At 41.8% G+C, this 13,686-nt stretch overlaps 1 protein-coding gene across 3 annotated transcripts in view; it reads left to right on the top strand.

Moving 5' to 3' along the window:
* The window catches only part of DIS3L2 (DIS3 like 3'-5' exoribonuclease 2), a 196,349-nt gene that overhangs the window by 11,419 nt on the left and 171,244 nt on the right, over window positions 1–13,686 (top strand). For 2 of the 3 annotated variants that reach the window (XM_064457483.1, XM_064457485.1), the window contains 2 exons: window positions 7,534–7,692; window positions 7,994–8,136. In XM_064457483.1, coding sequence (XP_064313553.1) covers window positions 7,534–7,692; window positions 7,994–8,136 — 302 coding nt within the window. Of the gene's footprint in view, window positions 1–6,749; window positions 6,971–7,533; window positions 7,693–7,993; window positions 8,137–13,686 lie in introns of all 3 variants that reach the window. The other variant, XM_064457484.1, reaches the window with a different exon arrangement.

Genomic DNA, 13,686 nt, shown 5'->3' with positions numbered 1-13,686 from the left:
CCAGGCTGCCTTTCTGCAGCCAGCTTGTCCTGCATGTGGCAAGGATTCCCTTTGTGCTTTTTTTCTTGGTCTTTCAATTCCTCTGTGCATATTTTGGCAGACTTTCTGCCAAAAATGCTTAGAGAATCACCTTCTCCAAAGAGGCAAGGAGAGAGGGAACAATGAATTTGTTCCCAGGTGCACAGATGGCTCACAGCTGGACTGTGTCCTGGTGCATGAGCACGGTCACACTGGTAGACATGCTGCTGGCTGGCACAGGTGGAGGAGCTGTGCTGTGTTGTGCAGGGTTGCTCGTAACCAGTTGGGCTGCTGCTAGAGGAACCGGTTGCTTTGAATCACTATTGGAATCACATGAAGAGCTGTTTGGACAGGCCTTCACTTTAAGCGCTGTCTTCTCACTTTATTTTGATTTGTCTAGATGGTGGAAAGTTACAGCTCAGATTTATGCTGTGGCTGGGCCCTGGTCGCCCATTGTAATGGGTCAATTAGTGGAGACCAGTGGGCATGGGAGCTAGTTCTGGCATCTGGATTTCAATACATCATCCACTCGGTTCAGGTCATTTGCATAGGATTTACATTTTGGCTGAGCCTGTGCATGTAAATACAGGTCTGCATTGTTTCTCTTCTTTGAATGACTGTTTAATTAACTTTAAACTTAATTATACAATCTGCCATCTGCTTAAATCCCTACAGTGCTGTCATATCACCATCCTTTTCCATTTCCGCTAAGATATTTCCTTTCCCGGAAGTTTGCCCTACTTTTTAAGTATTAAGATAATTTTAAATCATTCCCATCCTTAGTTATTTTTGAGGAGGACTCACAGCGAGGTTGTGGGATCTCCCTTTAGCTCTGTGGTCAGGCTTGGACTGAGCACAGGAGTGTGCTGCAGAACCTCCAGTTTAGGATTCTTTGAGTTTGCATTTCATCAGAGAAAAAGGATCTCTTTTTTTCCTTATTATTTGCTCGTGATAGGGAGAATGTGCTCTCAGGCTTTCTCTCAGACCCCAGATTGAGCATCTTGAAATACTGCCTACCAGGTTTATCTCCTGAAAGTCTCTTTGCTGCAACGAAACCTCACTGAACTGATAACGTATCTCAAAGTCTTGCCTTTCCACTCCTACATCTCTAATGAATTCTTTCCCATGACATCCTCATTTCTCTCTATTGCTTTATCTTTAATCTTGAGCTATCTACTTTATTTAACCGGTTTGCTTCAAGATACTGTAAAATGCATGGAAGTGGTTCTGTTCCAAGGCTATCGGAGAACTCTGAACTCATTTAATTCATGTTGAGGGCAGTGTTGAAGCACGGCTGCTCCTAGCACAGGCTGGAGCGGAGCTGAGCTCATGGGGAGGTAGTGGACGGGTTTTGGTCCTGTTCGTGTTACTGGGGCTCTAGCACAGAGTTTTGCTTGAGATATCTTCCAAGGATCGTCTTTTTTTTTTCTTGCTGGTACAGAACTCTTTCCCTGAGCAGCTATATCAATAGTTGCCTTTATGTATTTCCTTTTAAAAGAAAATAGAACAAAAAAAGTACTTGGCTGTTACCATTAGGGGGACATTTAATCTCTTAAATCAGCAAACTATTTTACAAAACATAAATAGCTAGTTACTTCTGGCCTGTCTATGACCAGTGTTTTTTGTTGACATAACTTGCATTTGAGATCACTTCAGTGGTGTTTGTTGGTTTTGCCTGTTGTTTTTGCCTGTGTGTGGTAACTCGATCCTGGATATTGTAGTAGTCATTTAAGTGCTTGGAGTTTTTGAGTTAGTCCCTTATATAATATGGCATATACTGGATGTCACCGGTACATTAGAAATTAAAAACAGTCTAACAAATGCATTTTGGCTTTTAAAATTTGAGAGGAAATTATTTTAGAGGTTTCTTTGAGCAGAAGAAAACATTGAATAGCTTTTAAATTGCCTGTTTAAACATGAAAGGGAAAGACATGTGGATCCTAGCAAAACCACCCTGATGTTAATGCACTTTGTACTGGCAAAGCATGCTTTTGCTTGTACATTTTATTTGACTTTGGAGGATGAAACAAATAGTTGCCTGGTACAGCAGTGTCAATGCTACGTCTGTGTCTGTGTGGAGTTACCAGCCAGAAACTGCTTCCCCCAGATCATCAAAGCTGGCAGAGTTAAGATTCATAGAAGTACCTGGGATGGATTGTTCAGGGGCTATGTAGGATTTGGGATGTTTTGGGTCCTAGATGCCTTTGCAAAACAAGGCAGAGGTTCCATCGGCTAAACTCTTGTATTGAGACTATTAATATGCCCTGTCACACATCAGCATCTGTAGTGGCTCATAAAGTTGTGGTAGGACTTCTTGGCAGGTCGTGGAGAGTATTCCTTTGCTAAAAGACCAAATCTGATCGTATCTAAAATTTGCTTTGCGAATTCTGCCAGGAGCCAGGGGCCAACTTGAACTTGTAGATCTGTGAGGTGATGCCTTGGGCTGCCACATGGCTGGAGTCTAATTCCTTTGGTCTCTAGTAAGGATGAGCAGGAGCATGCTTTATTTAGCTTTCTTGCCATGCTTAACCTAGTCTGACTGAAAAGGGAGTGTACGACTAAGCATCAGGCAACAAGCTGGCATCAGAGTGGTTCTAATAGTTGGTTAATTCCTGCTTTTGGAGGTACAGCAATGTAGGGTGACCCTTCATTTGGTAGCTGCCATGCCTTCTAGCTCATGGGTGTGTCCTTACATTGTTTTCCTAAGTGCATAGCTGTATTGTCTTGAAGAGTTAAATGTCAGGGAATGTCTTCGAAGGTTTGAAGGAAACTGGTTTAAGTCACTGAAATGTGTCAGCAATGAAATGAAACATTGTAGAAATATGGACAAATGTTTAGCAACTGTGTGTTGAGAGTGTCTCATTAACTGATAACAAATTGTTCTACAGCATGTTATCAGTTCTGGGGATATGCTTCTGTTTCTTCTCACGCTTATGCTAACTGTAAAGTGGGGGTATTTGAAAGATTCCTTTGCATATCTAGATCATGGTCTAATGCTGGGAAGCAGTGGAAAATCCTCTTAGCAACAGCAGAGTTAGCAGAGGTGTTGATACCCAGTCACGGTCTGGTAGAGGTAAGTAGTAGGTGGAAGTATTTTGTGTTGGAAAAGTTTGTAACAATATTGTTCCATCCAACGCTTTCAACATAATTCTTGGTTTTTTTTAAACATAAAAAGAACCCTTACTTGTTGAGATAGCTGTCAGTGGGGTGAGAGTTCTAAACCTGTAGAGGTGTTACGAGCACAACTGTTGTGATGCTCTCACAGTTCTGCCCGCCCCAGGGAGCTGGGTTAAATATAAATAGTGTAGATGGTAACAAAGCTAGAAGTTTAGTTGGAGGTAAAAATGCCTAGTGACATGGTAGAGGCCCTTTGACAGGAAAGGGAAAAGCTATACCAGGGTGTCCATACGTTGGAATTTATTTAGATCTCTCAAATAAAACTAGTTCTTGCTGGATCCTGGGTGGGAGGTATTCAGGGAGTTATAGACATGCTGATGAAAATTCACTGAGGAATACTTTCCTTCTGCGCTGGTAGAAATCAAGTAGCTTGTCAGGTGTTAGAGGGCAGTTGGAAATGTTTTATTTTTGGTAAATAAAATTGAGGGTCTTGGTTCTTTCTTGTGTAAAGCAATATGCAAATTTTAATATAAAACTAAAGACGTTCTGGCCTTGCTGACTTCATGTTTAGCTGAACATTTTAGTTGATTTAGTTGACAATCTAGTTGATCGACTGACTAATAGATGTAAATTTAATTAAATGCAGTACTTTTCAAAACCTAAACTATAGGGTGATTTTTGTATAAATTATGTCAAAATAAGCTGATTTAAAACATCTAGCCTCTTCTCTTACTGTAAGCCAGATCAATTATTCTGGGAAGCTGCCTGCATGCAATTTTTTTCCAAAACAAGGAAAGATTAATAGGTACTTAGTTTTAAAGATCAAATGTGCCATTATGTGATGTCACTGTTGTGACAGAGATGAAGTGTGATGGTTTGGATCCTAGACTGAGCTCCAGCACAGTCCTTCCAGCGGAGCTCAAACCAGCCGCTGCTGCCAGCACACAGGATGCTGGACTGGGCTCCTGGGTTGGAGCCAGCCCCCACCTCCATCCTTTCTGCTTCTTTTCCTGGTTGTGTGTTTCTACTTCCCACAGGTGCTTCCCTTGGCGAGTTTGAGGCAGTTCACTGCTCTGCATGTAGAATACCTGGTCCTATTTAGGTGTCCCTCTGCACCTTTGTAGGCAGGCTCCTTGCCTGATACAGGTGTTTGGGTTAGTTGAACCAACATGTCTCCCTCCAGAGGACTTCAGGTAATGAACAGTCAAACCACCTTTCCTTGAAGTGTTACTCTTGTATTATCTCCCATTGGAAATGGCAGAACATCTAGAAATCCCAGGCAAGTGGTGGCTCCATCCATGCTCTACATCATCTGTGCAGCCAGATAAACATACCTGAACATGTTGCATTTGCTGTGTGTTGTGAATACATCTGTGTCTTGCATTAGAGTTGCTCTGCATCCAAACTTGAGTGGTTCTGCACGTCTGGTGCATTGTGGTTCTTCAGTCCTCATGGTAGGATGTATCAACCAACCCTCAGCTCTCAGGCACTGCACCTTGGTCTCCCGTCTACTGAAGTTATTTTTCATTTTTTATTATATTTACTTATTAATTTATTTAGTCATTGATTATTCTAATCTATAGAATGTGTTAGTACTTTGTGTGACATCTTACCTTAAAAGATTTTGTTACATCTTACAAATCACACATCTGTAACAAAAAAAGTCAGACTTCTGAGACACCTGGTGCTGGAATAGAGATTAACTAAATTAGTGGTAGCAGTTATTTCAGAAAGAATAATCTCAATATATCCCCTGCTATCTATAGAGCTGTCAAGTTACAGTTTGTTTTGTGGAGTGATGTCTATTTATCCATCAGAATATTAATGCTGGGCAGCAGGGACAGCAGGGAAGTCCATCACGAGAAGTATTTCTGACTTCCAGTTTTAGGGGACAGGTGCATTACAGAAGCAATTTTTGAATCTAGTCAAAACAGGTGACAACCTGTAGTTAGCTCTCTTTCTTTTAAAAGGAGAAATACAAGAAATTAGTGTCATGCCAAATTCAGTGCGTTCCAGTTGAATGCTAATTGTGACAGTTGTCTGTGGCTTTGTAACAGGGGTGGTTTTGTTTAGCTGTAAACATCCCGGTCAAGGGGGGTCAAATACTTAGCCTCAGTGACTGTGTGTAAACGGGCTTGCAAGCCGGCTATGTCAAAGCAGAGTGTGTTTATTTGAGTAAATTTCTTTCTTTGAGTTTGTGTCCGAGTGAGCAGATGACAAATCCCACTGGAGAGCAAGCCAAAGGCTTGAGTGTGGAAAAACATGGAAGTGCTTCTCTGTATGTCTGCCTTTCAGCATGGAAAGGTGCTTCTCCACCCTTTGCTGTTGTTGTGCATTATTTTTGGTGGTAGTGGCCCCAAACTTTCTGGACTATGGCCATGGCAAGCATTGGGACAGCTCTGGTCTGTAGTGGCTAATTCTGGCTCTCAGCTCACTTCCCAACTCAAAAGACTTTTTTTTTGCTTTTTCCCCCTGCATTTTAATTTTATGCTCTCTTTTTTTTCAGCTCCTTCTTAATGACATGTTAAGATTTAGCCTCCTTTTTATCCCAAGTTCTTTAATTCATAGTAATATTTTCTGTGACTTGCTGTTGTAAAAATGAGGGCTTTAGAGGACCTTACAAACTCGTGTTATCTATTTCTCTACCTCAGGGGAAAAACTACTCTTTTTAGACAAACTCTGGCAGATGTCTGTCTCACTTGTTTTTAAGAACCTCCAATGAAGCAGATTGCGTGACCTCTCTGGGTGATCAGCCTAGTGCCTTGCTTTTTTAATAGTCTTCCTAAGATCCCTCCTGTTGCAGTTTAAGTCAGATTCCTTCACCAAAATGTCTCTGAAAACCCAATCCAGAGCAAACCGTGTAGCCAATTCAAAAGCTAGTCCGCTCAGCTCTCTCGTCCATACTTCTACTTTCAGTGTCTGAACTTAATCTCTTGACCTTTAGGGCATTTGCAGATCAGCTCATCAGGCATTTGCAAATCAGTTAATTTTAGTTCTGTCTCATTATGTGGCCCACAGAGGTAGGATTGCCTCATTTGCATCAGTTGAAACCTAAATTTGCTGCTGTGCTCTTGCCCTGCTACAGCTGCAACCTCCCTTGCCCTTGGACAGTCTCTTCCCTGAAAGCATGGGCAGAGTATGAAAAGCTTGATCATGTAGAAAGAGGCCAAACTACATTGCCCTTATCCTTATTGTCACTGAACAGAGGCCCCCTCTTCATTTCAGTTCCCCTTTGGAGACACTGCTGCAGCATTTAATCTCTTCCTGGGCTGGTCTGAGCCAGCAACTTGAGTTGTCCCTCTGCCTGTCTTGGTGTCTCCTCTCTTGAATTAGGAGGATCCCTGCTTCCTCCTGCTGATTTGCCTGTTATTATATATGGAAGTTGCTTTTTGTTTGTGACTGGGTAAAGTGGCAGTTTTCTCTTATTGTACCATATTTTTAAAGATCTCTGCTTAAGTACAGCTTTTTAAACTTTTTTCCTCGCTGCATCAGTTTAATTCTATGAAGCAATCTGTGATTTTGTTTGTGAAGGATACCATAGGTAAAAAATTTGCCTTGTAACTTGGATAGCTTCATAGCAAATAAGTTGGCATTGCACGTTTTCTGACTTGCAGGTACAAGCTTGGACCCAGGGAGCGTAGCCAAGAGGGGCTGGAAGGCAAAGCTGTGATGACATGTTCAGTATCCAGGTGGAGGGCCAAGAGGGCAGCTGCGCGGCGCTGGGTTGCATTCCAATGTGCTGATCCGTGGAACAGCGTTGGCATACTCTTTGGAAGCTGCTGCTTGCTCTCCTGGCTGTAGGGAAGGGGCTGAGGTGGTGGCAGGGAAGGAAGGGGTGAGTCTTTGCAGAATATTTTTGTATGATTGTGGCCTATTCTGAGCAGGCTGGACATTTGGAGTCTTGGCATTTCTTTGTAGTGTTGCTGTGTACCGTGCTGCCTCTGGTAGCTCAAAAGTTAATTATTCCAGAGTGGGTTGTTGAGATTTTTTTTTTCCTCCTTGATTCTTGAACTTCTTAATTAAGTTCTAGGGAAGTTATATTTTCTCACTACTTGGGGGCTTAATGGGTTGGAGGCTTTGGAAACAGTTTTAAAAATTTCACATTTTATATGCTCTAATGAATTTCCCAGGATTTTGGAAGGGTTGTACCCAACTTTAGTGTTGTAATTTCCAGAGTTTTATTTATGCTAAAATAAGTTAGTGGTGGATTAAGAGGCACAAAGAGCCAGCAGATTATAAATGAACTAATGAAGACATCATTTCTTTTGGATAAAGAATATGACTCACAGTTGTGATTTGTACTGAAGTACTGCAGACCATGAGTTTCACCAGGACCACAAGCTGTCAATGGGGTTCCTCTTCCCTCCCCTGTTATTTCAAACCTGTGTTTGATTTCAGGTGCAGAAAAGAGAGGGTTTGCAAGGACCAGAAACAACTCTGAATCTGCAAGAACTCCCCAGAACTTCGATAGGAAGAGGCAGCTCTCTGAATCGCAGACAGAAACAATGAACAATTCAGACAGCAGAATAAATCCTAGACAACTGGGAACTCCCAGAGGTATTAAAGCAGAGTGTGTACAGGCTTCAGGAACAAGCTGCCTTGAAGCTTGTGCTCAGCACTGTCAAAAGATGGGCTGGGATGAATGCTCTTAACTCTAAAATGAGCTGTAAAAGACTATTGGTTATTTGTAAAATATGATTATTCCAGGCTTTTTGGTGCTCTGAAATTGGGCACCAGTATTTCTACGCAAACTGTTCTCAGAAGTTCAGCTCTGAATACAAAGCCTCTGTACAGGTGCTGTTAACACACATACACAAGTTTGGTGGGCAAGATAACACTTATGAATTTTTGTTTGCAGGAGGATCCTATGCTGCTGTCCCAACATCAGGTGACAGAAAGAATCGAAATAAACCCACTCGAGGGAGGAAGAAGAGTATATTTGAAGCCTACATGTCAAAAGAAGATGTTTCAGCAGGACTGAAAAGGGGAGAGCTAATTCAGGTGCCTGGAACATACAATGTCCATGCTTTTCTGATAAATCTGTGGAAATCACAGGCAGTTGTTGGAAATCAAAGTCAATTGGTTGCATAACAGGGAATTGATGTAGCACTTGTAGATGTTAGAGGAAGATTTTTTCCCTTTCTTAGAAGGTTATAGAAGTGGAATGAAATCTTTTACATTTAGCTGAAGTATAGTTTTTGGATTGATTGCATGTTCTGTAAAATTCCTGATCCACACTTGTGAGGAATTGCAGAGTTCTGATTGGATGGTCTGCTAGCCATGATAGTCATTACTGTGGAGCCACTTGCTTTTACAAATGATGCTCAAAAACAAAGCAGGTGCTGGTAACCTCTGTCTTTGTCAATGTAGGTAAAAATGAATGTCCTTAGCAGGGTACTTCTTGCTGAAATTCCTCACAAAGATGTTCATTAGTCCTCAGCAATGAGGTGCAGATGCCTCTGCTTCCAGATCTACTCTTCTTTTTTCAATCTAAGAACTCTTCCCAGAAATCTCCCTCCCACAAAAAAATGGGAGAGTGATGGTGCAGGTAATGCTGTGGTCCCTGGGGTCTCATAAGGCTGTGCCTACTAGGGTACTGCAGTAACTTGTTATAAATTTTGATGCAGCTGGTTAAATTAATATCAAATGGCCAGGCAGTGGTACTGGACCCTTGATTTGCTTGCATAATTTTCTTTGTATTCCCCTAAGGTCATAGGGGTGACGCAGCCACTGATGACAGTATATGGTTTACTGAAGTAAGGCACACATAGTAGATGGAGCTGAAGAGCCCATCAAGATACAGAAAATCATGTGCGTGTGGTTATTTGCCTTGAACAGCTAGCAATAAGCATGTTCTCATTTTACAGATTCTAAAGATCAAAGATTGGACTTTGTGCTTCCATTTGGAGCTGCAAAATTGCAGCCATAATTAGGCAGCAATTCTTCTCTGAATATCTGTCTAGTGGGGGTGGACCTGCAGTTTGTGTGGGTAGCTGGATCTTAGAAGGAGTTTTGCATAAAGGCAGGCAGGGCTGAGGTTCACTGAGGAGTAGGAGAAGATGATAACATCCTAGAACCACTCTTATAGTACAGTCCTCAACATGGCGCAGTGTTCTTCAGGATAAACCTGGCATCCCAGTGAGGTGAGAGTGGCTGAGGAAAAAGAGCAGGTGGAAGTCAGTGAGGGCATGACAGACACACTGAGACACCATTTACCCAAACATGCACTGGTGCATTGCCATTTTATTAGTGTTGTAACACTGATGGGGTTGTGATATTTACTTTCATCAATACATTGAAGTTGCAACTGGCATCACCTCACTTTTTGTCTGATTTCTTGTTTTAATTGTGTAGTAATTCGTGTATAATAATATAATGGCATAATTTCTGAAGGTGTTGTGAGGATTCCACATATAAGATTGCCTGATTCTGTCCTGAAGACCAATCCGATCAGCTCTTAGCTTTCAGAAAAATTACTATGTAGCCTATCACTGCTGATGTTCAGAGTGGTCCACTGGGCTACCCAGACCTTAGACCAGTGCCTTTTTAAAGACTGTCATAGACATCCACAATGGAAAGCAAATGGTGAGGGAAGAAATGGGAGCCTCAAGCTGTGACTTCCCCCCCATGGCTGCAGTGGCATATGACAGCGACTAAAGCTTCTGCCTTACCTTCAGGAGTGTTTTTGGCATTTTGGCCATTTTTGTTAATGCAGCCTGATATTATTAAGTGCAATGTGTGTAGACTGCCTATGAGGTCAAGTGCAGCTGCAGATGAGGCACATCAGACTATGACTACTACCTGAGAATCCCACTGAAATGCTGAGTCCCAGAGGACCTGTGATTGCATGCTTTCTGGCAAAAGAATCCCTAATTCTTGTAAATGCGTAATGTCTACTCCAGGTCATGTGCTGCATAACTGGAAGAGTCATATGTACTTTCTTAGGCTGTATTGTTTTCCTTTTATCCAGTTCTGCATCTCAGGGAAACAGTTGAGGCTGTAGAGGCTGGGTTTAATAATTTAGGGATGAGTGTCAGATTATGGGCATCCCAGCCCATTCTTTCATCTTCCATCTTGAAGCTCATCTTCATCTTTGCTCATTCATACTTATGATCTCATCAAGACCATTCATCATTGCAGTCTCAACCAGGATAGGTGAGATCCTGAAAGCAACTTTAGTGAATGGACAAATATTCAGCACTGTTTTGTACAATGGTAAGAGATATAGTGAACATACACCTGTTGTGTTAATCCCCAAAAGCAGGGCACTGGCCTGGCACAGCAACCTGCAAAAAATGCTTCACAAGAGCCTGTGGAAGAGAAGAAAAACCTATTGGTCTGAATCTGATGGTTCTAAGCAAACTTGAGTGCTAGCCAGACAGCAGCATGACTCTCTGAGCAGGAGCAATCCCCTGGAGCATCCTTGGAAACACTGGATCTGCATCTATTTATGTGAGAACTTGAAAGATCTGTTAGAGAGAAAAGACCCTACCATGAACTCTGAGGATGTTGCTGGACCCTGGCAATGCAGCTACGCAAAAAAATGATCCTGAAAGCCCAACCCACAGAAACTACTGGCAGATGTGGAGATTGCTCAGATAAAACATGAGTGCCGTGAAGATTAAGCAGTCTTAGATCAGGAAGAACAAAACTGTTATCTTTATGGATGCTGATGTCTGTCAATAATATTAGTCTTAATGGCTTCCGGTATTGTATCTGACATAACTCAGTTTTTGATAAGTAGCATGGAGAAGTGTGCCCTGTGGGATTCCTTACTTTCATTTAATCATGCGACGTGTGCGGAAGTGTCCTTCCGCAAGAAGGGGGATCTGAGCTCAGCCATTTAAGAGTGCATAGACTTCCTGCTTTCCTGCCCATAAAACTGTCTGCAATGAGCAAACACCAAGCATATCGGGTTGGTTGGAAGCACATCAGCTGGTCTGAAGGCAAACAAGATTGAATAACTTCTGTGTAGTTACGTAAGCGGATGGTGTTGGCTATACGCAACAGATAGAGTCAGGTCATGTGTTAAGGAACATTGACCCAAAGGACCATAATCATCCTGTGAAGCACCAGCCAGAAACTCATGTCTGCTCCATGCCTTCAGCGTCTCCCAGACCCTCCCTGCAGGGCTGCTGGGGTCAGGCAGAGCGAGAGTGCGCAGCATACAGGGGTGCAGAGCCTGCTTTGCCATTAAGAGGGTGTTCGGCTTTTGAAAGCTGTTCTTTTGTGGATATGAAGGCTGGGTTTTCCCTGATTTTCAAGGATCGTTTTTTCGAAGGTGGCCTTGGTAGCAAGCAGATACTTGAACCCTGACCTTTTTGGTGTTTTGTACATACAAATGAATATAGGCATATGTGTTATGATGGCTGTTAAAAACTGCTTGATTTGAGATGCTTGAACTTTAGTCTGAGTATTGCTTGCCCTGGTTCTAACAGAACAACCTGAGAAATCATGATCCTTTTGTATCTTGCTGGGGAAGCTCAATAAGGTTAGAAACCTTTTTGGCAAGTATGTGTGAAGCTGACTTGAATCATCAGAAAGTGTTTTAGAAACCTTCTTGCAAACCTTTCTCTTCCCTTTCAAAACAAAGGCCCTATGGACATAAAACCACTGATAAATATAGAAGCTATTATTTGCAAGCTATTGTAAAATAATACAACAGTAGTGTGACATCATGAGACACTGCAGCCAGATCCTCACCCCTTAATACACATATGAGAACAGTTGTTCATTGCAGATGGGGAGAGTGACTAGTTCCAGATATGATATCACAGCGTGAAATGTACAACATTGTAAATAAGATTTTCATAGGCACAGATAATAGGGCCCATCTGCTTTCTAAGATAAATTTTGGGAGTTCCTTGCTTAAAGGAAAGAGATGAAGTATTTTAATGCTACTTGACGTAAGAATTCTAATGCTGATCATAATTAGGTAGTGCATCTTAAAATGTAGAGATTGACAGCTGTCCCAAACTATTCAAAGGGATTCTGCAGAGTAACACAGGATATCCCCTCATCTGCTTTGTGCTGGTGGGTAGATGCTGGTATGGGAATTGTTTGACTTGTTGTCAAGCAGAGCATTTTTTCATTTCTCTCCATAGCAGCTTCTATTACTAACACCCTATTCGTTTTGAAGGCTGATTCTGGGAAATAAGAGGGAAAAAATGACCACTGAATGTTTTCCATCAGTGGGTACCAGTGCTAATAGAGGCTGATCACAGTGAGTTAGCTCTCACTGTGCCTAAGCATAAAGTATCCCCAGGGTTGCTCCTAGTGGGTTGTCTTTGGTTTTGTGTTGCTTTTGTCCTGGGTGGTGACTGCCGCGTGGCACGTGTGCTCGTTAATACTAGTTACATAAGGCAAAAAATAAGACATCACAGCAAAGTATTCAAATAATGCCTAAAGAATATAGAATACATGGTGCTGGTATTTCCAAACTTAAGCAAATAAAAACAATGGAAAACCTTCATAAAGCTGCAAATTCTTCTTAAGGCAGCAAAACTTTCACATGTAATCAGCTTTATTTTCCTATTGTCTGAGTGTTTCCCAGAATACATTAAAAAATTATATGCTGCAGTAAATTTTTAAGGAAGCAGTTCCTGAGAGAGATTCCTATGATTGCTGAACACAAGTGCAAACAGATGGAGTGTGTTCGTATAGCAAATTGGCCAACGTTATTTCAGATACACAAGTGGGGAAAGTTTTGAAGTTTCAGCCCAAAGCAGAAGCCTGAAGGCAGATACCTAGTTGTATTTCCATAAGAATCAAATTAAGAATCAAATGCTGTTAGTTTCAACTGCAGTCACCAGAGTCATGATTCCCAGGAGCCCCTTGGGATGGGAAGAGTGCTGTTGTGTAGCCTATAAGTCCTTGGTTGGCTCTCCCTTTCTCTAGGATGGACCTGAGTGCAAACAGCAAAACTGGTTGGTTTTCTCTGGAGGGCCGATATGAATTTGTTGCAGGTGAATTGGGCTTTGAGCTGGCAGATGACAAACCAGAAACAGATAGACTATGGAGTTTCAAATGTATTTAGGATAGTTTGACTTTAAACATTTAAACAGAATTTAATCCTGTAGACTTTGAATGTTTGTTTTTGGAAAATCCTTTTGATTCTTCTTTGGAAATGTTCTTTATCACAGCGTTACTGCTACTATCTGTTTGCAGGAACAGCCTAAGCAACCAGAGCCCCATAAGGCTGATACCTGCTGCCGTGCAAGCTCAGCAGGTCAGCTTTTCCTCTTTCCTCCTGTCCTCCAAAATAAACAAAACCAACGTTCTGCTTTTCCAAAACAGAGCAAAACAAGTTGTTTCTATTGTCTGTTTGTTAACGAAGGTGGTGGATGCTCAGCAGAAAATGTGTGAAGGGAACAGTAGGGCTTAGATCCTCAGTTCACCCAGTAGCAGCAACAACTAATGATTCAACATCTCTTTGATGACAGACTGCAGTAGATCAGCTTAAGCCTATCATGAAACTTCCTTTTGGCTTGAAAATGCTCGGATGCTAAGTTGTCAAGACTTGAAATGTATAGTTGAAATTTAGATGTATCT

This window comes from Phalacrocorax carbo, chromosome 7 (assembly GCF_963921805.1).
Source record: "Phalacrocorax carbo chromosome 7, bPhaCar2.1, whole genome shotgun sequence".
Taxonomy (NCBI): Eukaryota; Metazoa; Chordata; class Aves; order Suliformes; family Phalacrocoracidae; genus Phalacrocorax; species Phalacrocorax carbo.
Note: the sequence above shows the minus strand (reverse complement) of the source record. Positions and strands in the feature narration are given on the sequence as shown.